We start from the raw sequence: 26670 nt of genomic DNA, 5'->3' as shown, positions 1-26670 counted from the left end.
AATTACATAGACTCCTCATCCCCAACTGGCCTACTAAAGAAATCAGGGTGACAATGAGTTTTCCTCCAGAAAACTTTGCTCTCCCATTTGAACCGGAGATCCTCGACGAGATCGCTTCTGCCGCTTTTATAGAGATAGCGAGAGAGGAGCTGGAGCTTGTTAGCCGATCGCGGAAGATTCCTTTTCCAGAAGCACAGGAACTCATAGATCTGCTCGGTGAGATTATCAGGGCACTTCAGTTTAATAAACGGAAGAGTGCTCCGGTGGAGAGGCAGACAGAGAGCGAGGCAAGAAGCGTTATCTTCCGACAGCTCGTGTGACAGCCAGTACAGTAAATTGTCCCAAAGTGCATCTGCAAGTAAAAATATTAAGACAGTCATCATCAAATCTTTATTACGGTCATAGACCAGCATAAGTAGGGTAGGATACAATCATTTAGAATCTGTAAAATGTTTCGGAAAGCTAAAAAGTATTGAAACAGAAGGTATATATAAAAAACTATAAGAATCTGAAAGAAATGAAAAGAGTCTAAAAGAAGGGTTAGAAGCATTAAACGGATGTGGAAGAGCATAAAAGGTTAGTATATAAAAGACTATATCAATTTAGAGAGCATTCTGATGTTAGTGTTCATTAAATCTAGTTTGTGGCTAAGGGTTTTGTTTTAAAGGCACTGAATCGTATTTTAAAGGATTGAAGAAATCATAAGCATAAAAGATTTGAAGGAAATTAAGCCTCTTTACTTCTTGAAAGAAAGGGCAGAGCAGGCGGAGATACAAAACCGACATGGCGACAATCGCACAACTTCTTTTTGGGTTGCTTGGCTATGCTGTGGTTGCAGCTCTGTGGTGGACCTAACTTAGATCAGGACCAGAGTGGGAACAAATGGTTAAAACCTGTTCCCCTCTTTCTCCTCAGTGTAGTCCTGATTCATATTCACCCTCTACCCTATTGTGGCTGCTATTTACTAAACAAACCACAATCACACGATAGCCAGTTGCACAATCATCACATCTGTTTTCAGGGCCATTGCCGCACCACCTGTGCAAAGTGCTGTTGAAGTCACACAGGAAGAAAGAAAAACAAGGGATAATGGAAGAAACCTCCCGCCTGCCATTTTTCCTTTGTAAAACATGCCCTCCTCTGGCAGCTATTTTGCTGCTAAGAAGCAGCAACAAGGGACTCAGCTATACAGCCGCAAATAAAACATTTTAGGTGCGTTTTAAGTGCATTATACAAATGTGACACTAGATGGCGATTGTGAGCTTACGGCAAATTCAATATATCGTATTGGCCCGAATATAAGCCGCACCCGCAAATAAATCGCACCTTTAAAATTTAAGGCTTATTTGTGGGTGTGGCCCATCTCCTGTCACTACCTCCCCATGCCAGTGCCAGCTGCCCCCGTCCCCCATTCAGGGCGGTAGTGCCAAGAGGCGGGCGCCCAGTGCTCGGTTCCGAATGTAAGCCACACTTTAACTTTTCACAGTAGGAATTTGGAAAAAAGTGCAGCTTTTATTTGGGCCAATACGGTATATATTTTTAAATGTTATTTAAAAAAGCATTTTCACAATGTTTTTCTGTGTCAAGATTCCACCTAGGGATGCGGGTGGCGCTGTGGTGTAAACCACTGAGCCTTGGGCTTGCTGATCAGAAGGTCGGCGGTTCAAATCCCTGTGACAGGGTGAGCTCCCGTTGTTCAGTCCCAGCTCCTGCCAACCTAGCAGTCCGAAAGCACATCAAAGTGCAAGTAGATAAATAGGTACCACTCTGGAGGAAGGTAAATGGTGTTTCCGTGCGCTGCTCTGGTTTCACCAGAAGCGGCTTAGTCATACTGGCCACATGACCTGGAAAAACTGTCTGCAGACAAACGTCAGCTCCCTCGGCCAATAAAACGAGATGAGCGCTGCAACCCCAGAGTCATTCGCAACTGGACTTAACTGTCAGGGGTCCTTTACCTTTAGATTCCACCTAGGACTTGAAGACACAAGCTGAATGAATAACATGACATTCAGCCCTGAGGTTAAAACAGAAAGAACACTGTGAATGTGATCCAGAATTGTGATCCACCCTTCATCATATCCTGTTGCTACTCGGCTAGGATTCAGGTGGTCCTTAAATTCACAGGGTATGATTTCAGAGGAAACATGTGTGAAAACACGGCATGCCATTTGCTGGGGTGGGAGTAGAAATGGGAATGCCTGGAAACCCCCCCCCCCTTGAAAAAATAGGGGGGGCAGTTTTTTCAAAAGCCATTTTTTCCACCCTTTTTTTCATTTTTTTCCAGAACAAAATGACCCCCCTCCATTTTTCTGGTTCCCCCCCAGACCTTTCCATCTCTAGGTGGGAGTAGGGTGTCTTCTTACCTGATGAATCAGTTGACATTATTTTTGTGCTCTGTGGACGAACGATAAGCTTTTCCCTCTGTACAAGAAAAGGTGTTCAGAGAGGGAAACAATAATGACTGAGGGATCAGAGAAGCAAACAATAGTTTGTGTTGCTTTAGCAAAGGAGATGGGGGCATTCGTGCCAAAGACCAAAAAACTAATGACATTGCCAAAGCTGCATAGATTAAGATACATAGGCTTGTAGATTACATTTTCAGCTGGCAGGATGGAGCAGTTTGGGTTCCTGGCTTCCCAACATGGAGTCTGCTGCTGGTACCTGAGAGGGGAAAGGTGGCCGGAAGGTTTTTCCCCACCCCCAGTGTGAGCAGACTGTTTTTCATCTACAGTGGTACCTTGGTTCTCAAACTTAATCCGTTCCGGAAGTCCGTTCCAAAACCAAAGCATTCCAAAACCAAGGCACACTTTCCCATAGAAAGTAATGCAGAACGGATTAATCCGTTCCAGACTTTTAAGAACAACCCCTAAAACAGCAATTGAACATGAATTTTACTATCTAACGGGACCATTGATCCATAAAATGAAAGCAGGAATCAATGTACTGTACTATAAAATAAATAAGACAGTATTGAAGATGATAAAAATTTAAATGAATTTTTTTCTTCTTCCCGGCACTGATGATAGTCATTGTTTGGATGGAGGGGAGGCTTTTATCCATTTCCGCAGTCACGCAATCAGTAGCTGAACTGGGTTCCACACAGTCACAAAAACAAATTATCTGAAAAAGCCTCAAAAAAGCAAAATAAATAGCGAAAACAAAAGCGCCAAACTTAATCCGTTCCGGAAGTCCGTTTGACTTGCAAAATGTTTGACAAACAAGGCTCAGCTTCTGATTGGTGCAGGCGCCCCGGAAACAATAGTCAAACAATCAGATGTTTGACTTCCGAAAAATGTTTGAAAACCGGAATGCGTATTTCCAGGTTTTCAGCATTTGGGAACCAAGGCATTTGAGTACCAAGGCGTTTGTGAACCAGAGTACCATTGTATAGGAAGCCTTTACATCACAGCATAATCAAGGTCTTCTTCACCTTAATTTCCCCGTGGATGTGTCAGGTGAGCTGTGAAAATATCTTTTTTTCCTGCTCAACAGTAGTTAGGAGAAAATTGCCTCTGGGCCTCTGTCTACAGCTACAAATGATACAGTGCAGCTCACTGTTTGCCAAGCAAGAAGGGGGGGGGGAGAGAAAAAAAGAAAATGGCCCTTTGTGCCATTTGCTGCCCAGTGAATGGCTTCCCTCAGCTGCCTATCTCTCCACCCACAATCCCTTCCCCAAGGTGCATTTTTGTCTTTTTTTGGGGGGGGGAGCAGGTTAGGGGAAAGTTGGCTACCACACCCCCTTCCTACTACCCATCTCCCCACTTTTAAGTTGCAAGGAGGAGGCACCTGCCAACCGATGCTGATCATATCCAGGAATTTGATGGATGAGGGAAAGCATTAAATTTTAGAGACGGTGCAGAGCTGCAAGAATGAAGTGTGTTTTGCTTTGTGGTGGACTTGCAGTGTGCACAACATACCCCCCCCCCCCCAAGAGTTTTATCCCTCCTTTTATGAAAGATGAACACTTGCTTTGCCCCTATCAGGAAAGAGATAGTCTAACTACTGTTGTCCATGCTCTGGTAACCTCAAGGTTTGATTACTGCAATGTGTTACATGTAGGGCTGCTTCAGAAGACAGTTCGGAAACTTCAGCTGGTGCAGAATTGAGTGGCCAGGTTGCTCACCGGAGCAAGACAGTTTGAGCATATTATATCCATCCTGGTCTGACTGTACCGGCTACCAGTTAGTTTCTGGGCCCAATTCAAAGTGCTGGTTTTGACCTATAAAGCTATAAATGGCTCAGGACCACAATACCTCAAGGACCGACTCTTTCCTTATGAACCTACCCGGACCCCGAAATCATCTTCTGAGGCCCCCCTTCGTGTGTCTCCTCCTCGAGAGGTCCGGAGGGTGGCAACACAAGAACAGGGCCTTCTCTACAGTGGCCCCCCCATTTGTGGAATGCTCTCCCCAGGGAAGTTCACCTGGCGCCTTCATTACACACCTTTAGGCACCAGGCAAAAACATTCCTTTTTTAACCAGGCCTTTGGTTGATCTGTTTGACATCCTATGCCATTTTAAAATGTGGGGGGGGGGGGGGTTGGGGGGGGAGTGCAATTGGGTTGTTGTTTTTATTTTTATTATGCATTTTGTGGTTTTATATCTTGGTTTTATTCTGTGAATCGCCCTGAGACCCGCGGATATAGGGCGGTATATAAATTCAATAAAGAAAATAAATAAATAAATAAATTGAGAATGTGGGTAAACAACTTACTTTTGGCAAGGTTAGAGCCAATTTGCAGACAAGGTCTTCCTGCTGGTGGTCTTCAGGCAAAGGAGGCTGTTCCCAGCTTTTAGCAATGGCTTCTTTGCTCACTTTGTAGAACAAGGCGGTTCCTTTGTAATGCGGTGAGCTGTAATTGCCAAATTCATCCACCTCCTTGATTTGCAGGTCAAGCCGTGGCTTTCTCTGTGCATGAAAAGTAAGCTTGTAGCTTTTTCCAAAGGCTGCTCCGTCATCTGAATATACGCCAAGGGGAACAGAAAGTTGGGGGAAGCAGAGAAGATTAAGTTGATGCAACGGATCAGTATTCACCAATGTTGCACGCTTGATTTTTTAGCACACAAAATAAACCCTCCTCCAACCCCAAATATTACTTGTTTTCTCATTGGCTGTAGCTCCTTTCAATCATTCTCTCCTCGATGCCCAAATGCCACAACTGCTCTCCTCCATCACCACCCACACATTCTGAAGGGGCTGTATGAACCCACAGCTCCTCCCTTCTTTAGAGGACCTCTATGGGTGTATCTAAACACAGGCAGCAATTAGATTGTTTTAACAAAGAAAAAAAATCCCTATGGAAAACCGTGTTTTTAAATTTCCTGCTCTCTGGCGCCATCTGGTGTTGTGTGTTTATAGCGCATTCAAATTGCTGTTTCTTTCCTAACGTTGCTGAGTCCTAGGTGTGTTCATCTATTAGTACACTGTGTCCATTCACATGCAACCCAGGCATAAGGCATGTAGGGCCACAGTGGGAGGCGACAGGGACAGGGTTACCCCCTCCTGCATTTGTACCCTTCAGAATGGGCCATGTACATGGAATGTAGTTGTGCAGCAGGAAACGGATTTACCTGAAGCATGAATATTTCCGCTAAATCTAAAATAAACCTGCTCCCCTTCTCTCAGCTTGAACTGCTGAGAGGGATCAGGAGGACCAGAAAAACCCTCCTCACGCAGTCCCTGCAGCTCCAAGTTCAGTTCCTTGGATGGAACGAGTAGGACAGCAACCTTGTACGGATCTTCTTTTTTCCGATAAAGCACCACTTTCACCATTGTGGTGTAGATGTCTTTCTCCATATTTTTAACAAGCTGAACTAAATGTGTGTTATCCACAGAAGAGGACAGGCGAAGGATAATAAAGCTGCATTTTAAAAAGAGAGAAAGAAAATATATGTGGATCTGAACATGTGTTCTTGGGCTGAAGCAAACAAACAAAACTGTCAGTTGCGATCGATGCAGTTTTCATTTGCTTCAAGTCACTAGGAAAATCATTTCACTATGTTCAACCATTTCATTGGTGCAATATTATCATTATTGTTATTGATATTGAATTTATATACTGCCCTATACCCGGGGGTCTCAGGGCAGTTCACAGAATAAAATCAAGATATAAAACCACAAAATATATAATAAAAATGAAAACAACAAACCCAATAAAGTTAAAGGTAAAGGGACCCCTGACCATTAAGTCCAGTAGTGGCCGACTCTGGGGTTACGGCGCTCATCTCGCTTTATTGGCTGAGGGAGCCGGCGTACAGCTTCCGGGTCACATGGCCAGCATGACTAAGCCACTTCTGGCGAACCAGAGCAGTGCACAGAAACGCTGTTTACCTTCCCGCCGGAGCGGTACCTATTTATCTACTTGCACTTTGACGTGCTTTCGAACTGCTAGGTTGGCAGGAGCAGGGACCGAGCAACGGGAGGTCACCCCATCGCGGGGATTCAAGCCGCTGACCTTCTGATTGGCAAGTCTTAGGCTCTGTGGTTTAACCCACAGTGCCACCCACGCCCCTTCTAACAAACCCAATAGCCCCCCCCAAAAAACACATTTTCAAAGGGCATAGAATGTAAATCAGATACAAGAATTAATATTAAATAAAGCTACATCAGTTGGGAGCGCACTTATAAATGACATCCTTAATCCCATTTAAAAATTAGACATATTCTTACAATAAACAAATACAGTACCTCCAAACGGCATGTTATAATTCTTAGAGTTAATTCATAGGCTACTACGTATACAAACTAGAACCTATACTTTGATGATCTGATACATAGATCAAGAACATTTCTCTGTACATTCTACCATCTCCGTGTTTAAATATATTAAGAAGGGACATCATTAGATTAAAGAACGTTATTAAAAATAAATAAATCTGAAGTGTGTCCAATACATGGTACTCTGTGAATTTCAGGGCTGGTTCTCACATTCATTCATTCATTTTCTATAGCCTCATAGTGGTGACTTTCTTATGCAAATGGAAGCTGAGCCATATTTAGACATCACCAAGCCAAGAGTGAAGATGGATGCAGTGTGACGATGGTTTAGCCCCACTCCCAAGGACAAATGTCTTCTCCAAGCAAATCCACTGCCGCATCTGCAGATGGAAAAGATTTGATTGTGTCTCACCTGTCTAAGGGCTCGTCCAGTTCAAACGACACGAGGCCATTCCGTGCATTTTGCACCGCGATCTCATCCAGCACGGCCCATTCCTCTTCTCTGCTTCTGTACCCCAGTAATTTTAAGGATTCGTGGAGATTCTCTCCATGCTTTCTCGGAGAGGCACTCATCGCTCTGCAGAATCACAAGAGTCAATAGTTACTTTAAAAACAACAGCAACCACAGCTTTCTGGAAATCAAAACACTTACTTGTGAGAATCTGAAAATCTCTTTCTGTAAAATAGCATAAGCTGCTATATACAACAACAAACAATACAAGCAACACGAAGACCAGTATACTAGATAGCACTGCAATTTTTATTGCATGATATACATGATTTAGGGACGCGGGTGGCGCTGTGGGTTAAACCACAGAGCCTAGGACTTGCCAATCAGAAGGTCGGTGGTTCGAATCCCCGCAACGGGGTGAGCTCCCATTGCTTGGTCCCAGCTCCTGCCAACCTAGCAGTTCGAAAGCACGTCAAAGTGCAAGTAGATAAATAGGTACCGCTCCGGCGGGAAGGTAAACAGCGTTTCTGTGCACTGCTCTGGTTCGCCAGAAGCAGCTTAGTCATGCTGGTCACATGACCCGGAAGCTGTACGCCAGCTCCCTCAGCCAATAAAGCGAGACGAGTGCCGCAACCCCAGAGTCGGCCACGACTGGACCTAATGGTCAGGGGTCCCTTTACCTTTACCTTTATACATGATTTAGTACAACAAAAACAAAATGTGTACACTTGTAAATTCTCTAATATATTTGAAATCAAATGAACATACGTCTGTCAAACTTTGTTCTTCTTATTGTAGCATATGGGTTGTAATGTGTGAAGTTTATATAGTTTTCATGTACACAGGTCATTGTTTCATATTTGAATTCTTTTGTAGTTGTGCTGAAGAAGATTCCAGTGGAACAGTCAGATTATCTGGGATCGCTGTCCTACGTTGTTATTCAATTACTACTTCGGCACCATGAACGTCTAAAAATGTTTTACCGCTTAGCCCACAGGATAGCATCTATTACTTTGTTTCAACTATAGACTTATTATAATTCTACAGACTTTCAAAGATTGACAGACGTGTGTTCATTTGATTTCAAATATATTAGAGCATTTACAAGTGTACACATTTTGTTTTTGTTGTACTAAATCATGTATATCATACAATAAGAACTGCAGTGCTATCTAGTATACTGGTCTTCATGTTGCTTGTATTGTTTGTTGTGTTAAATTTGCAACACAGGGGTTTGTTGTTCTGTATAAGCTGCTATATAGCCTGTTTTCAAAAAATTGTAGAGTTGGAAGGGACCATGAGGGTCATCTAGCCCAACCCCCTGCCACGCAGGATTTTTTTGCCCAACATGGGATTTGAAACCATAACCCTGAGATTAAGAGTATTTGTCCAAAGTGAAAAGTTAACCTCTTCTGTTTAGATCCTTGCATCCTTCTAGTCAGTAGTCAACGCTGGTGGTTTCCATAACTGCCACCAATGGCCTATGCTGAAGCTAGCATTTCACATTATTTCCAGTGTTCACGTTCTGGGTGCCAATGCTTGGGTAGCCAAAATTGTACCACCACAAGAGTCAGGAGTCTTGGAGAAATCACAAGATTTACAGAAGTACAAAAAACAACAACACACACACACACAAAAAAACACTTTTGAAAAAATGCTAAGTGGAAGAGACTTGCTCCACCGCAACCCCCCCCCCACAACAACTGCTCAGTGGAGACTGAATGTGCTCAGTGAACATCCAAGGTGTGACCAGAAAGTTTGGTCAATGGTCACAAAAATCAGACAGCGAGAAATATTCGAACATACAATCAGCATTGGAAACCCACGAAATGCTCACAATTGTGTATGGAGTTGAAGCTGTAGCTCGAAAGACAGTGTATGAGTGGTTTAAGAGTTTCCATGAAGGGTGGGAAGCCATCAAAGATGGCAGACCGTCGATAAGCAGAACAGAGGTAAGTGTCGACAGAGTTTGTGAGTTATTGATGCGGGATCAGCGTCTGTCCATCTAAACGATGGTGGAAAAATTGCATATTCCACATGAAATCATTACTGAGGTTACTGAGTTGTCCCACCCTCCATATTTTCCCAATCTGGCCCCACTGGATTTCCAAACCTGAGAACTGTAACATTTTACAAATCCAACTGCTGCGATGAGGGAACTGAAAGCAGTATGAAAAGAGGACTTCTCCAGAAGTTTCCAAGAGTTCTACGTACGTTGTCAATGGTGCATTGTATCAGAGGGGGCTTATTTTGAAGGCCTGCAAGGTTGTATATTCGAATATTTCTCGCTGTCCAATTTCTGTGACCATTCACTGAACTTTCCAGTCTCACCTTGTTGACCAACTGTTGACAGGGGAAATGGAAACCTGAGAGGACAGCATGTAATGGAACAGAGTGACTGGAATCCAGAAGAGCAGCATTCCACATTGCACTGTTTTGTTGTACGTCCCTCTTGTTCAAATAAAACCACTTTCTGGAATGTACCTGAAGCCACACCTTTTAGCAGGTTGGATGCTATTTTTAGGGGGGGGGGGCGGAATCTAATTTGATTACAGAAAAATAAATCAAATCAAATGCGGAAGCTACCTAGGAAAGGTCGCTGAGAAATTTCAGGCTGGCTTTTGAAGCTCTTGAGGAGCTGGACTTTGTATGGAGGTCCTGAGCTGCCTAGAGGACAAGACTCGCTGATATGGTCCAAAGGAAAACAGAGCAATACATTTGGCACCAGCTTGGCTTGTGTTGCCAAAAGAAGGCATACAAGGTTCCATCCAACCGTGTTAGGGGCTGCACTCCGAATTTGTGTAGGGTTTACCCCTTAGCCTTTTCTTCTCCTGAAGATGTCCTGCTGTCAGAGACTGTGCTGAGGAGGGCTACACTGAGCAGGAATGGTTGGAGCCTCCCCCTCCCCCTGCTCCTGCATCTTCCCAGGAGCAGGACAGTATAGATTTGGAACAGTGGTTTGCAGAGGGTCATAGTTCAGAAGGGAGAAGCTGGGAAATACTGGATGGGGAACAGCTAGGAGAAGAAACACTGGGAGAGAGAGGGTTAACAGATTCACTGTCTCTGGAAAGTGTTCATCCACTCTCCCCAAGGTCAAGAAGAGCTCAGAAAGTCTCAGAACAGAAAGCACACAAAGCACAGAGGGTATAGACTCAGATTACAAGACGTAGAAGTGATGTGGATTAATAGGGACGGAAGGGGGTGTGAACCTTAAGTGGGAGCACCGCCATTTCTAGGAGATGAGTTCTTTGTTCTCTTGCTGTGATTATTAAAGTTTCTAACTGGTAAGAAGACTTTCCTTTGTTCTGCTTATCTACTGCCATGGGCGGAGGAAGCCTATTCCTTATAGCTTGACACCTGCAAGGCAGTGGAAATTTAGGAGCAGAGTTGAACTCCACTCCCAGGTTGATGAGCCCTTCTCATTTCTCTCTGCAGCATGTACAGAAACCACCTTCTTGACCATTGGTCCCGCTATTGGTCCCTTCCACTCAATCCACCAGAGCCTGTCTTCACATGCAGGGGAAGACCCTGACTCACACAGGGTTTGAGACCCATCAGCTACCCTCACCTGGTTTAGCCGGCCAGTCAAAACCATTCCCTTGGTGTGGCCGCTGTCACATGCTGACAGCCTCTAGGAGCCACAGGCGAGAGCTGAGTGCAGGGTGGGGACCAGAAGTGGACAAACTACCCCCAGAAGAAGCATGACTTGTCCCCCCACCAAAGGTTCTATTCCCTCCCCTACCCCTCCATGCACCCCTAATTGGCTCTGGGGTCCAGTAATATCTGATGCTTTGTCACTCACAAAACGTTGCCCTCTTTGCAGAGTGAGTACCTACAGGAACTGGTTTGAAATATTTATATGTTTCATTAAAAAATATTCATATACCAGCTTTCGGCATAGGAAAGGTCTCCGGGATGTAAGGATACATCTTAATACAATAAAAACTGGCAGCAGGAGAACCACCACTTAAAAAACAGCATGGGGGGAAAAGAATACAGTGGTACCTTGGTTCTCAAATGCCTTGGTACTCAAATGCTGAGAACCTGGAAGTAAGTGTTCTGGTTTTCTAACGTTTTTTGGAAGCCGAACGTCTGATTTGGCTGTTGGCTATTGTTTCCGGGGCACCTGCACCAATCAGAAGCTGCACCTTGGACTTCTGGAACGGATAAAGTTTGGTGCTTTTGTTTTTGCTGTTTAGTTTACGTTTTTGTTTTTTGGGTTTTTTTCAGTTAATTTGTTTTTGTGACTGTGTGGAACCCAGTTCAGCTACTGATTGATTGATTGATTGATTGTGTGACTGTGGAAACGGATAAAAGCCCCCCATTCAAACAATGACTATCATCAGTGCAGGTAATATTTTTTAATTTTTAAAAAATTTTTATCATCTACAATACTGTCTTATTTATTTTATAGTACAGTACATTGATTCTTGCTTTCATTTCATGGATCAATGGTCTCGTTAGAGAGTAAAATTCATGTTCAATTGCTGTTTTAGGGGTTGTTTTTAATCCATTTTGCATTACTTTCTATGGCAAAGCGTGCCTTGGTTTTGGAATGCTTTGGTTTTGGAACGCACTCCCGGAACGGATTAAATTTGAGAACCAAGGTACCACTATATTCCTATACCAGCTTTTGGCATAGAAAAGCTCTCTGGGATGTAAGCATACATCTTAATATATTAAAAATCGACAATAAGAGAAGTTTTAAAAACAATCACTTAAAAAACAGCATGGGGAAAAAAGAATAACCATACTATGAAAAACCCATTAAAAGCTTGGAAACTTAATGTCGTCTGTTGTATTTTTAAGAAATAAAAAAAATGTAAATGCATAGTTTCCAAGGAACTGTTTTGTCTCACCGAAATTGATGCACAGTTGTAACTCTGGGTATAGATGCACTCATAGCTCTCCCCTGGTCTTTCTCATTTCCTTCCATCTTCTTTTCTTGATTTGGAGGGCAAGGCAGAATAATTGTGATGGATTTGTTGAATGGCCGCGATGAAGGATGTTGCAGATACACCAGAGGGCTAGTAGATACCACTGAATGATACATGTCATTCTTTGTTTTTAACATGGAAATCAGGGATGGCTCAATTGGTTGCACCTGCATAAATATTGTGGTTTTAGGATTTATGATTTTAGCATCACTTGTTGGCAGAAAAATCTACATTTCTGAAATTTGCCTTCATACCAGTGAAATATAAATGTTTCCCCACTCCCTTTAATTCATCTTGTTACAAAAATTCTTTCTAGCAGGATGTTTGTAAATGACACTATCTATATTTAATTAGTCAACATGAAGCATGTTTTAATGAAACCTTCACCATGTGTCTGTATTGATGCCATGCAGCTTTTAACGAGTTGCACTGTTATAGTATCAATAGGTTATGGCTGTAATCCTAAACACATTTAGTAGGAAGTAAACCCCATTGGAGGGACGCGGGTGGCGCTGTGGGTAAAAGCCTCAGCACCTAGGACTTGCCGATCAAAAGGTCAGCGGTTTGAATCCCCGTGGCGGGGTGCGCTCCCGTTGCTAGCAGTTTGAAAGCACCCCTGGGTGCAAGTAGATAAATAGGGACCGCTTACTAGCGGGAAGGTAAACGGCATTCCGTGTGCTGCGCTGGCTCACCAGATGCAGCTTGTCACGCTGGCCATGTGACCCGGAAGTGTCTGCGGACAGCGCTGGCTCCGGGGCTCTAGAGTGAGATGAGCGCACAACCCTAGAGTCTGGCAAGACTGGCCCGTACGGGCAGGGGTACCTTTACCTTTACCTAAACCCCATTGGACATAGTGGAACATCCTTCTGAGATTGCACAGGACTGCAGCCTGTTGTGGAACAAATATCTACCAGAATTAGGGAAACTAGTTTAAAGCAGCAGTACAAAAGAAAGCGCTGATTGGTGTAACAGAGTTAGAATAAGAGAATTGCCCATGTTATTACCATTATTATTGATCATTCTTCACAGTCAAGCAGGCCCAACATCTGTGGGCAGAACCATTGGGATGACCTGAGCTATCAGGAGTTCCCATTGCCAATCCAACAAGCTGATTTACAGATTCCTGGGCCTAACACTCCTGGCAGCATCCTACATTTTAATCCCCCCCCCCAATTTCTCTGGGGCCCTGGCACAGTGTTGCTCCAAGGCCAGCTAGACTGACTGGTGTGTGTGTTGTTGTTGCACCTGCCTACCCTCACCATGGGCAGATGCCGAAGGATCCTGCCAAACGTGGCACCAGTCCTGTATTATTTGTTACATTCATACCCCAACTTTCCTCCAGAAAGTTCAAGGTGCCCTATGTCTTTCTCTTCCTCCACATTTTATCCTCCCAACAACCCTGTGAGGTTGGTTAGGCTGAGAGTGAGTGACTGGCCCAAGGTCACCTAGTGAGTTTCGTGGCAGAGTCCATGTTGTTGTTTAGTCATTTAGTCGTGTCCGACTCTTCGTGACCCCATGGACCAGAGCACGCCAGGCACTCCTGTCTTCCACTGCCTCCCCCAGTTTGGTCAGACTCATGTTTGTAGCTTCGAGAACACTGTCCAACCATCTCGTCCTCTGCCATCCCCTTCTTCTTGTGCCCTCTATCTTTCCCAACATCAGAGTCTCTTCCAGGGAGTCTTCTCTTCTCATGAGGTGGCCAAAGTATTAGAGTCTCAGCTTCATGATCTGTCCTTCCAGTGAGCACTCAGGGCTGATTTCCTTAAGAATGATCAGACGTTGATGAACATTGGGAACACAACCGGGAAAGGGGGGAGGGAAATTTGGAATCCAAAGGGCGTAAAATTATATTTGATTATCCTAATTATATTTTACAATTTTATTTTAATTAATTATATTTGATTATTTTAATCTGTATTGTATATTAAAGGAGGGAACGTGCGGAAGGGAACAGGTCGATTTTAGGGGATGGGAAAATATTTTTAAAACTGGGCTAATGATAATAAGTTCAAAATCTGGGATAAGAATTTGCTGAATTTATTTGTAAAAATTGGAATACAAGAGGGGGAGGGGAAGTCCTGGAAAGATGTTACGGAAAATAAGATTTTAAATTGGGATGTTTTGTTCTTTTTATTTCTTTTGTAATTGGAAATTTCTAATAAATATTATTTAAAAAAAATAAAAAATGATTTCCTTAAGAATGGATACATTTGATCTTCTTGCAGTCCATGGGCCTCTCAAGAGTCTCCTCCAGCACCATAATTCAAAAGCATCAATTCTTCGGCGATCAGCCTTCTTTATGGTCCAGCTCTCACTTCCATACATCACTACTGGGAAAACCATGGCTTTAACTATACAGACCTTTGTTGGCAAGGTGATGTCTCTGCTTTTTATGATGCTGTCTAGGTTTGCCATCGCCTTTCTCCCAAGGAGCAGGTGTCTTTTAATTTTGTGACTGCTGTCACCATCTGCAGTGATCATGGAGCCCAAGAAAGTAAATTCTCTCACTGCCTCCATTTCTTCCCCTTCTATTTGCCAGGAGGTGATGGGACCAGTGGCCATGATCTTCATTTTTTTGATGTTGAGCAGAGTCCATAGCCTCCAACATTTCTCTGATGAAAACAGAGACGTACCCTCCAATATTTCTCCAATGAAAATAGGGATGTCCTATTCCTTACCCTCCAACATTTCTCTGATGAAAATGGGGACGTCCTACCATATCCCTAAACATTCCTCCGGTGAAAATAGTGATGCCATAAAGAAAAGAACATTTCGGGATCAGATCAGAAACTGGGACAGCCTCTGTAAATCCAGGACTGTCCCTGGAAAATAGGGATACTTGGAGGGTCTGGGAGTGGGGATTTGAACCCTCGTCTCCCAGGTCCTAGTCTAGCACTTTAACTGCTACACCATACTGCTGTATGAGTATGATGCTTTAGAATAGTGGTTTTCAAACTTTCTTCTCTGGGCCACACTTTCAGAATAAACATTTGCTTGCACCACACTGAATTTCTTATTGATTAGAAATACCTTGAAAAACACCAAGATTGTTCTCAGTATTACTTAATGCTCTTGCTCTCATTTTGATACTATACTATACTATACTATACTATACTATACTATACTATACTATACTATACTATACAGTGGTACCTCCAGTTACAGACGCTTCAGGTTACAGACACTTCAGGTTACAGACTCCTCTAACCCAGAAATATTACCTCAGGTTAAGAACTTTGCTTCAGGATGAGAACAGAAATCGCGTAGCAGTGGCGCGGCGGCAGCGGGAGGCCCCATTAGCTAAAGTGGTGCTTCAGGTTAAGAACAATTTCAGGTTAAGAATGGACCTCCAGAATGAATTAAGTTCTTAACCCGAGGTACCACTGTACTATATTACAGTCAAACCTTGGTTTCCGAATGCCTCCATTTTGGAACGCTTCAGCTCCCAAATGCTGAAAACCTGGAAGAAACTGCTCTGGTTTTTGAATAATTTTCAGAAGCCAAACGTGCTATGCAGCTTCCATTTTGAGTTTCCCTATTGTATTGAGGCTTCTGCTTTCAGTTTTCAGTTATCAAACATTTCGGAAGTCGAATGGTCTTCTGGAATGAATTATGTTTGACAACCGGGGTTTGACTGTACAATGAAATATTCAAATGTTTGTTTGACTTTCCTTGACTCTTCCTGCTCCACTTGCATTCCTCTTCTGCCACTGCTATAATAATAATAATAATAATAATAATAATAATAATAATAAAAAAAAAAAAAAACAACTTTTATTTGTATCCCACCCTCCCCGGCTGAAACCGGGCTCAGGATGGCTAACATCAAATATATAACATTGGCATAAAATCAAACAATAATTAAATTACCTCCTAAAAAAAAGTCAGGATCAAATTTAAATCTAATAATAGAGAATAACACCAGCAAAATGGTACTCCTTGTCCCACAGACAACTGCAATCCAAAGTCCTCATTTTGTTGGCAGTAGAAGGACACTTTCAGAAGGTCAAGGGAAGGTTGTGCCAATCCCCAGCCCTTGGGCTGTTTTCAAGTTCTCCATTTTGAGATGCATCATTTCACTAAAAATAACGGTCCAAAAGCTTGCCATTTTTACCAAATCCATTCTTTCCTCTGATTTAAGACCACTATGAAGCAACACATGCGGCTGTTCTCCCGTTACGCATGACAAAACCTCACTGACTGCACAGAACGATGGCCACAGGCCATGACCCAATGCTCTCATGTACATACAAGGACTTCCCTTTTCTATAAGTGAATGAATGGTCTGACTGCACAGAGGGGAATCCCCCTTCTCTCCATGGAGAACTTCCCTTTATACTTCTGGCAGATGGGACTGAGTTCCTGAGGGCATCTGCTGAATGGAATGAGCAACAACTTCTGCTCTTGTTTTGCTGCCTACTGTAAAGCGAAATGTAGATTAAAGCAGGCAACAGAGAACACCCAACTGCCAAAGCACGTGGAATATAAAGAATTCATTTGAGTCAAATTATCTCTTATTGGTTTACTAATTAAATGCACACCAAATGGTTGGAATATCTGCAGAGCAGCTGCGCGAGCTGTTGCTCCCTTCCTTATAATAATTATTGACCCTTTGTTCCAGTTCTGTTAAGCATGGCAGCAGGCCTGGCCCATCTATGAGGCAAGGGTAGGCAACTGCCTCAGGCGGCAGAATCCACAGGGGCAGCAGATCTCAATGTAGATTTGTTCCTGATATAGTTCTTCCCTCACCCATTCTTCCCCGGTGGGAAGGGGAGGTGCCATTTTGGGGTCTGCCTCAGGTGTCAAAATATCTTGGGCCAGCCCTGCTTGGCAGTCTTTCCTCACTTTATTTAGTTAGAGTTGCTGGGCAGACATGGAAATAGGTACGATAGGAGGGTGAAGGGTTGGTGCGACGACTGTTGGTGCAATTGATGCCTCCCCGAAACAGGGAGCAACATTGCTATAGCGTGTTCTCCTTCATGGAAAGCACAGGTTGCGGTGGGGGCTAACAAGACACTCCAAAAATGTGGAACAGGCTAATTGTTCATTGGCCACGGTTGCGACTGGGCTTCCCTTGTTGTTGGGAAGAAGTTAATGTTGCCATTTTGTGATTGACAGCTAGAAACGTTAAAACTCCCTGCACAAAGTGTAGAGCTTCCTCTTTTCACTGCGTGCATCGGATTGCCCGTCCCCCCCCCCACTTCCTATATTTAGGATTGTTCGCATTGACCTTGCTATGCCTGTCATGGGGTCGCCTGCTCTTGGGGCACGGGCCCGGTAGGAATTTTTTTCCATTTGGCTGATTGGCTGGTGCCATCTGGTTTTTTGCCTACTGCGTAGCAAATCGTCACAACTTCTAAGGTTGCGGTTAGGTATTGGTTTTTGGTTTGGTTGGTTGAGGGGCATGGATTGGCTGTGCCTGCCCCTCTAATGCTGCTGCTGCAAGGGTATTCTGTTAAAGGAATACAGGGGCTCACCATTGCTTTTGTCCGAACCCTGTCAACGGGCTAGGGCGATGCAAGAGCCCCTGGTTGCATTTGGGGAGGGCTGAGGGCAGGTTCCCTGCTCCGTCGCTACCCCCAAATGTATTCCCCTTTTCTGGCTTTCACAGGGTTGCGAAATGTCAGTCTGTCCCCACCGGGGGCAGATAGTCACAACCAATGCCTAAGCAACCACTCACATTTTTGTATTTTAATAAAGTTGTGGCCAAAATTATGCCAAAAACCTTAAACAAAATTTCTGTGTGATGTGTGAGTTATTTGGGGTGGCTTGGGGACCTCGGCACGCAATTGTCAGAGCTCTTTCCAAGTACGAGTCCTTAGGGAACAATGGACATGAAGAGCTATTTCGCCTGTAGGTTATCCAAACACAGTACATCATGTGCTTGCCCATTCCGGCTGTACCTGTCCAACCAACATCAGCAAAGTGTCTCAGAAGGAGAAAGCAAGCACACAGACAGGCTCCCGGACATGTAGGGCATGATAAAAGAAGATAATCAAATGATAAAGACGATAGACAATCCCAAAATACCTCCCAGGAAAAATGCAGCCACGCAGGAGCTGAACAACGAACTGCATAGTTAACATTGCAGGATAAATACGCAATGGTAAATGTCTAGCCGTTCTTTCCCAAGCTTTTACTGCCACCCAGGGATGAAGTGAATGACAGCCTCTATTTCTCAATATCAAGAATCTCTTAACAGGAACAGCAACAACATAGGCTCCCAGCCACTGTACTAAAAGGAAGATGAGCAACATATTGGCAGTTGCATTTATGAATTGCTTGAGATGTTGCCCGGAGTGTAAAGAAATGGACAATTAGTTCTACATTGTTTGAGTTTGTTTCTTGAATGGTAGCCTGCCATGCCACATAGCAATACCCTTTTGAAACCAAGGGCCAAAATCCATCTTTCCTTTATTGTGCTGTTAGCAACCATGACTGGTTGTTGCTTTTTAATTAATACCAGCCATTTGAGGGGGTAGGGATCACAACATACAGGGAGGTTTGTGTATGATGATCATTCCTCCCCAGGAATGATTCTCATACCAAAAAAGAAAATCTATCTTTGGGGTTGGGAAAGCTCCCATTAGTATTAATAGAAGCCCCCCAAGATTCATTATCATGCAAGTTGGGATCAGGATAATGGCTGGAGAGAGGCAGGTTGAATCTTACTTGCACCCATGATGTGGTCTCAATGTTAATTGCACCTGCAAAGCCATGCCTGGTTTTACATTTTTAAAGCATGCACACATGCACAAGGCAATAAAAATAAAGTCTAGTTTGGTCCTGAAAGGCCTTTCAAAAGCAGTTTGTTATATGGCACAGAGGTCACTTGTTTAAAGACCTACATTGGCTCCCAGTACGTTTCTGAGCACAATTCAAAGTGTTGGCGCTGACCTTGAAAGCCCTAAACGGCATCGGCCCAGTATACCTGAAGGAGCGTCTCCACCCCCATCATTCTGCCTGGAGACTGAGGTCCAGTGCCGAGGGCCTTCTGGCAGTTCCCTCGCTGTGGAAAGTGAGGTTACAGGAAACCATAGCTGTCAACTATGACAGATTTGAAAATAAGGGACCTGCAGCCTCACCTGTTCCAGGCACTCCAGTCTTCCTGTCCTCCTGCAGTCTGGTCAAACTCATGCTGGTAGCTTCGAGAACACTGTCCAACCAACTTTGTAACCAGAGGTTCAACTGAATAGAATCTGAATCACATGCACCACAAGGCCTATGCAGCCTCAACTTAAGATGGCTCCCCGGCCTGGCTTTGCACTGCAAAGTTTGCAGCAGCACATGCAGCAAAATGGCATCCAGCATTCAAAAACCTCCTCAGCTTGCATTAACTAACCACACACAAGGCATGCAAGCTCCACCCCCCCAGTCTTTCTTAGACTTCTTATTGGGTGAGCAACACAGCCAAGCAACACAGTTGGAGCCTCCCTCCTCCCTGGATGGTAGGGAGGGAGGGAGAGGAGCTGCTTCCATTTGAAATTTAAGGGACATCATTTAAGGGACATTTAAGGGACATCCATCAATAAGGGACAGCAGCAGGACATGGCGCTGGAGTAAGGGACTGTCCCTTCAAATAAGGGACACTTGACAGCTATGCAGGAAACCAGGCAGAGGGCCTTCTTGGTAGTGGCGCCTGCCCTGTGGAATGCTCTCCCATCAGATGTCAAGGAAATAAACAGCTGACTTTTAGAATACAGTGCTACCTCTGGTTAAGAACTTAATTCGTTCCGGAGGTCCATTCTTAACCTGAAACTGTTCTTAACTTGTGCATCTGAAGGCAGCCCTGTTTAGGGAAACTTTTAATGTTTGCTGTTTTATCGTGTTTTTAATATTCTGTTGGGAGCTGCCCAGAGTGGCTGGGCAAACCCAGCCAGATGGGCGGGGTATAAATAATAAATTATAATAATAATACAGTGGCACCTCGGGTTAAGTACTTAATTCGTTCCGGAGGTCTGTTCTTAACCTGAAACTGTTCTTAACCTGAAGCACCACTTTAGCTAATGGGGCCTCCTGCTGCCGCCGTGCCGCCAGAGCCCGATCTCTGTTCTTATCCTGAAGCAAAGTTCTTAACCTAAAGCACTATTTCTGAGTTAGCGGAGTGTGTAACCTGAAGCGTATGTAACCTGAAGCTTATGTAACACGAGGTACCACTGTATTAATATTAAAGAAGGGGAAAAACCAAAACTTTGCAGACTCTTTCCTTCACTGATTGCTAACCTTAGGTGTCTAAAGTCATATGGAGTAGAAACCATGCCATACTTTCTTCCTACACCTGTGTTGTAAGGGGAATCTGCAAACTCAATTTCCTGAAAATGATTTTTTTTAAAAAAAAGTTATATGGAAGTTATATGGCAGGACCCATCTACTAGACCTCTCAGTCATGGCCCATGCACCGTGCTCCATTCCCCAGCTGAGCTTCACCAACATGGCCATGCAGAAACAAATCTTTTCTCGGGTATCAGTTTACTGTAGGTCTTCACTATGTTCTGAAAAGCCACAGCTCTGTGAGCCCTGAGTGTGGGGCACCATTTCTCTACTCTGGGGGTTGGAAATAGAGGGTTTGACCCTCCCAGCTGGCTCTCACAAGAACCCATAGGAGGATGAGGGATCTCATGAGGGCTTTAGGTGGATAGGGCATCCAGGAACCATTCCACCGTTGGAACCATTTTGCCCATGAGCTACTCCTACCCATTTTGGGCTTCTCCTATAGCCCAGCTTCTCCTATAGCCATTCCCTGATCTCTGCTAATAAAGCAAGGTGTTTCTTAGAGACAAAGACTTCATTGTGCATCTTATAACTGCAGCACGTCTTGCTGTTGCTAGACCCTGGAAGACATTAAACGTGAACCTATATAAAGTTTGGTATGCTTATGTCTGGGAATTAATATTGATGGAAAAATTAACAGAAAGGGTACATGAAAGAAAACAACGTGAGAAATTACATAACTTTTACATAATGTAGTCCTCCTTTATTACATGTGCATCAAAGAAAGAACATGCATTTAAACCACCTAAGACACATGGGAGCATGTGGAATGATATTTCTTAAACCAGCAACTGTAGAAACAATTTTTTATTTGATTATATTACTAATGTAATTACCTGGACGTAGTTGAAGCTGGGTTTTTTTTTGGGGGGGGTGTTAGGGGAAAACTGTATCTGATTGCTTGTATTTGATTATATGTTGTTCTTATAGTCAACTAATAAAATATTCAAAAAAATAAAAATAAAATAAATTAAGGTGTTTATACCCTTTTGCCCCCAGCGAATTGTGTGTTTTTTAAAGCATACCTTTAGGTGCATTGTTACTCGAGAAGTAAAAGTTGACGGAGGCCAGCAAAATGAAATTCTGGGATCCATACTTAGCTTCCGTGAAAGTCCTTTCTTTGGAATGGTGACTGTTTCCGTCTTTAAGCATGAAACCACCGAAAAAAGGCCAAGCTGGCTGGTTTTCACCTCCGCAAAAGTCCCCTGCGTGATAGAAATTAGTGAAAAATGCTGAAGTGGATAACGATAAACGAATTCTAACCTGGGAAGCCAGCATGAATCAGAGGTATAAAAGGAAAGTAACTTGAGAGTTAACAACCACAGAGAAAGATTGCTTTCTTCGTTCTGTTTCCGGGCAACTTTATCTGACAGCCACAGAAATGTAGCTGCTTTGCAGTTTTAGCTACCGCAGAGATATGAGTATCACTTCCTGTGGTCTCTTCCCTCACTGCTTTGGTAATATATCAAATAAGGAGAAATTCTGATGGGGACTGCCCAGACTCGGCAGCAGCACCTGGTATCCTGGGGCAGTTGTTTGAGACCCCGTAGGGTCACGAGTGCAGATCCTTGCCCTGCTAGTGGGGTTTGTAAACCTCCATTCTAATTTCCCCAGTGCTTTGAAGTGACACTAATGGCAGCCCTTAGTTGGTCAATATTTACATTATTTAAAGATATCTCTTATTCTAGATCAGGGACGCAGGTGGCGCTGTGGGTTAAACCACAGAGCCTAGGACTTGCTGATCAGAAGGTTGGTGGTTCGAATCCCCGCGACGGGGTGAGCTCCCGTGGCTTGGTCCCTCCTCCTGCCAACCTAGCAGTTCGAAAGCACGTCAAAGTGCAAGTAGATAAATAGGTACCGCTCCAGTGGGAAGGTAAACAGCATTTCCGTGCGCTGCTCTGGTTCGCCAGAAGCGGCTTAGTCATGTTGGCCACATGACCCAGAAGCTGTACGCCGGCTCCCTCGGCCAATAAAGTGAGATGAGCGCTGCAACCCCAGAGTCAGCCACAACTGGACCTAATGTTCAGGGGTCCCTTTTCCCTTTTCCTTATTCTAGATCAGCCTTTCTAAAACTTGAGTCCCCTGGTGTTGTTGGACTACAAGTCCCATCATCCCTAGCACCGGTGATCAGGGATGATGGGAGTTGTAGTCCAGTAATATCTGCGGACCAGGCCAGCCGACTTGCCCCGGGACCGTGGGTGCCCGGGGCCATGCACAGCAGGCCTACAGCGTGTGCTGATGTCACATGCGTGGGCACATTTTTGAGAGGGTACATGACTAGGTACCACCCCATCGGCTCCCTCATTGGAGCCTGGCTCTGAGTGGCAGTTCTGCCAGGCCTGACCTGGGGGTGGAGTGGAGAAGAACCGAGGTTCCATATGAACCTACCAGATCCCATAGATCTTCTTCTGAGGCCCTTCTTCATGTGCCTCCTCCTCGAGAGGTCTAGAGGGTGGCGACACAAGAAGGGGCCTTCTCTGCAGTGGCTCCCCATCTGTGGAATGCTCTCCCCAGTAGAGTCTAATGTATAGTGAAGGTGCCAGACAAAACATTCCTCTTTAACCAAGCCTTTGGTTGATTTGATTTGCATCCTATGCCGTTTTAAAATGTGGTGGGTTTTTCTTGGGGGGCAGGGATTGGGTGGTTTTTATTTTGATTATATATTTTGTGGTTTCATAGGTTTTGTGGTATGGGGCAGTATATAAATAATAATAACAACAACAATAACAATAACAATAATAATGACGGCAGCTGTGCTGCCGCTGCTCTGCCTCTTTCCTGTACAGGGCTGTGCACAACAAGCCACAGCTCTGCTCCTAGGTCAGGTCTGACCTGGGAGGAGGCGAGTCACAGCAGCCTTGCCACCCCCCTCCTTGGCTGGGCAACGCTGGCAAGGATCCTGCTGAAGTAACATTCTCCTGCCCATCTGGGGCCAGTAGGCTCCCTCTGCGCCCACCCTGCTTGGTATGTGCAGCCCCGGCACAAAAAAATTGTGGGTTCCCGGCCCCATCCTATTGAATGTACTCTGCTTAATGTATTTTAGAGGAGTGATCCCACACAACATATACAAAACAACAACAAATGGGGAATCTGTATTTGCATATCTGCTCTTACTGCTCATGAATGGAAGGGTTTTTGGAAAGATTAGTGATGGGGGACAGTGGAAGACAGGGGCGCATTAGATAGGAGCTACCTTAAGGTAAAAAGGTAAAGGACTCCTGGATGGTTAAGTCCATTCAAAGGTGATTATGGGGTTGCGGCACTCATCTCACTTTCAGGCTAAGGGAGCCAGCGTTTGTCCACAGACAGCTTTCCAGGTCATGGGGCCAGCAGGACTAAACCGCTTCTGGCACAACAGAACACCGTGAGGGAAACCAGAGCGCACGGAAACACCATTCACCTTCCTACCACAGTGGTACCTATTTATCTGTTTTCACTGGTGTGCTTTCAAACTGCAAGGTTGGCAGGAGCTGGGACAGAGCAATGGGAGCTCACCCCGTAGCAGGGATTCAAACCACCGACCTTCTGATCGGCAAGCCCACGAGGCTCAGTGGTTTAGACCACAGCGCCACCCACATCCCCTACTACCTTAAATAGCACCTTTGTGGCCTTTCCCCACTCTGCTGCTGTAATTTGTAGCATGACTAACTGCTTGTTTCTTTTGGAGGATTTCAGTGACGGCCCTGATACTCTGCACATGCTCATCTAGAAGACCTTTGTGATAAAATAAGCTACATGTGGCCCGAGGGGGTGGAGGACCTCCACAAATTCCCTGTTTCAGGTGAGCTCCATCGTATGTGGTTCAGGGTGTGTGATAGCCCTGCTTTCTTCCCATGAATTAGAAACGGGAAGTGATTTCATCTAAAGCCTTCTGGTGTCCCCTGTGATTCTGGACAAACAGAAACAATAGAACATGTGCTTCTCCAGTACCTATATTATAGAGAAATCCATATTAACTTCATCTCCCCACTACTCCATAAGTACGCAGGGCGCACAGGACAATTCTATACCTCCCTGCTGCTTTCAGATACCAACCCTGCTACAACATACAGTGTTGCTAGGTTCCTCATAGCAGCATTCAAAATCCGTCGGTTGATGTCCTGCGCTACAAATTAGATTTAATGACCACCCATATCAGGGTGCTTTGTAAATTGATAGTCATAGCCTTTTATATACGAATTTTTTATGCTCTTCCACATCCGTTTAATGCTCCTAACCCTTCTTTTAGATTCTTTTAGCTCTTTTAGATTCTTATAGTCTTTTATATATACCTTCTGTTTTAATAATTTTAGCTTTCCAAAATGTTTTACAGATTGTAAATGATTGTACCCCACCCTGGTCAGTGACCACAATAAAGATTTGATTGATTGATTGATTGATTGAGCACCAAACCTTGACAATAATTCACTAACCTTCTGGTTTCCTTGGTGCCCTTCCAAGGAGACAGGAGTCAAATAACTTGACCGAAAGTTGACATCAGTCACCTTCACCATAATATCTTTGTACATTCCTCTGTAACGTGAATTAAATGGGATCGTGATGGTGATGGAATAAATGGTTGGTGGGCCAACCGAAGAGCAGCACTCAGCATGGATGACATTGCTGACCAGTTCTTCAGAACCATCCACCACCAGTGAACTCAAGTCATTGACAACTCGGATGACTAGATTTTCCAGCACACTGAGAGGGGCTCTAATGCAACAGGCTATTTCAGGTTCACTCAGATCATTCGCTTTCACAAGAAACCTGCAGACAAAATACAACAGTACCCATATTATCTGTTAAGAAGACCAATAGCTAGAATTGATTTGCAGCTGCTGAACTCCCGAAACGGTTCAGGAACCAAGGCGCGGCTTCCGATTGGCTGCAGGAGGTTCCTGCAGCCAGTTGGAAGCCACAGAAGCCGCGCCAAACGTTCGGCTTCCAAAGAAAGTTCAAAAACCGGAACAATCACTTCCAGTTTTCGATCGTTCGGGAGCTAGAATGTTTGGCTCCCAAGGCCGAAATATTTTTAATATTTTATGTTTTATTGTGTTTTTAATATTCTGTTGGGAGCCGCACAGAGTGGCTGGGGAAACCAAGCCAGATGAGTGGAGTATAAATATATTATTATTATTATTATTATTATTATTATTAGCTGCTTTTCCTGCAACAGACTAACAATGACCCCCCCCTCTGGAATCTGTCCTGAAGGCTACTGTTGTGTCTCCCCCAAAAGACAACCTGCTCTTACTCTTTAGTCATCCAGCCACTTTCATTGTCCTTTCCTTCCAGCTCACCGGAAGACTGATGCATGGAACTGTTTTTATGCAAGTCTCCTGACCTTGTACAATTTTCTTGGTAGCTTTGGGCAATTTCATTACTTGTCTCCTTTTGATTGACATCTTTGTCACTCCTGCCTGGCTCAGCTATCAGCCTGTAATTCCCATTTCCCATCTGCTTCAGGGCTTCCTTTATCTCTGTCTGTTTTTCCTGATTAGGACACGTCTGCAGATGCGTTACGCTGCTGTTTTCCGGCTTTCTGGACACAGTTACGTTTCCTCCATTGTTTCCTGAACTGTCTTCCAAATCTCTGTTTTCTGAAATTTTCTGAGTGGGAGATAGCACTGATTGAGAACCTATTCCATTGTTCTGATTTGGCACTGCAATGGATTTTTGTTGCTGATCTTCATTTTTCACAAGTACTGCAAATTCCTGTTCTTTGCCAGCTATATTTTCGTTTGAGGATGAACCTGCTTCACTTTCCATCGTTTTGTCTTCTGTCATCTGGGTTTCATTCCCCCCTCTGTGTAAGGATGAAGGTTCATGAAATGGTTGACTGACACCTGCCAATAACTGCGTGCCATTTGCTTTCTCTTTATCAGCATCACACACAGATTTCCAAGGGATACACGGAACAAACGGCACGTCATCCGATTTTCTGCAGCTCATTTCAAGCAGATGGTTTTGTAAGTCTCCAAAGTATTTGGCAACATGTAAGATGAGCTTGTTTAATTTCTGAAGCCAGTCTGCAAGGCTGCTCCCCTCTGAAGAAGCAAACAGAAATATATGTGACAGGTAATACATTGTTTGTGATCTGTTCGGGTGAAAGGGTTAAGTATGTCCTTCCATTTTTATACACTGTTATCATTGCCCAACTTGGTTCCCTTATCTGTTTTCTACAGCCCTTTGGCTTTTTTTTTAGGAGGCTGCAGAAAAGGTGGATTTATTCAAGCACTCCCACCTTTACCTGTAATTAACAGAAGATTGCTCAGCAAGATTGCTTCAGTCCCCTAACTTTATCTTGATCTGCAA

General features: G+C 44.1%; 1 protein-coding gene across 2 annotated transcripts; it reads right to left on the bottom strand.

Annotated features, from left to right (window-relative positions):
• DTHD1 (death domain containing 1) lies at positions 1-26398 on the bottom strand. Of its 2 annotated transcripts, none has more exons than XM_081875719.1 (9): positions 25610-26398; positions 24789-25122; positions 21402-21581; positions 12028-12272; positions 7130-7294; positions 5571-5860; positions 4714-4958; positions 2364-2421; positions 1-352 (listed from the first exon to the last, which is right to left on the bottom strand). In XM_081875719.1, exons 1-9 carry the CDS (start codon positions 26305-26307, stop codon positions 3-5), a joined length of 2565 nt encoding a protein of 854 aa, XP_081731845.1. In that variant the 5' UTR covers positions 26308-26398; the 3' UTR covers positions 1-2. The 2 variants fall into 2 exon arrangements, with proteins under 2 accessions (XP_081731845.1, XP_081731846.1); XM_081875720.1 differs by having other exon boundaries at positions 219-352; positions 2364-2440.
• Positions 26399-26670: the final 272 nt, after the last annotated feature.

Source organism: Podarcis erhardii (assembly GCF_964252035.2).
Source record: "Podarcis erhardii genome assembly, chromosome: 9".
In the NCBI taxonomy this organism is placed as follows: Eukaryota; Metazoa; Chordata; class Lepidosauria; order Squamata; family Lacertidae; genus Podarcis; species Podarcis erhardii.
This window is presented reverse-complemented; position numbering and strand designations above follow the sequence as displayed.

What these genes read in the sequence shown, in the direction of transcription:
- DTHD1 (XM_081875719.1), bottom strand. Translation starts at nt 26,307, where the DNA reads ATGAGCTGCAGAAAATCGGATGACGTGCCGTTTGTTCCGTGTATCCCT. An exon ending in AGTGGCTGGATGACTAAAGA is followed by an intron (nt 25,123 to 25,609) that starts GTAAGAGCAGGT and finishes TTTTGTCTGCAG; the next exon opens with GTTTCTTGTGAAAGCGAATG. An exon ending in AATGTCAACTGATTCATCAG is followed by an intron (nt 353 to 2,363) that starts GTAAGAAGACAC and finishes TTTTACTTGCAG; the next exon opens with ATGCACTTTGGGACAATTTA.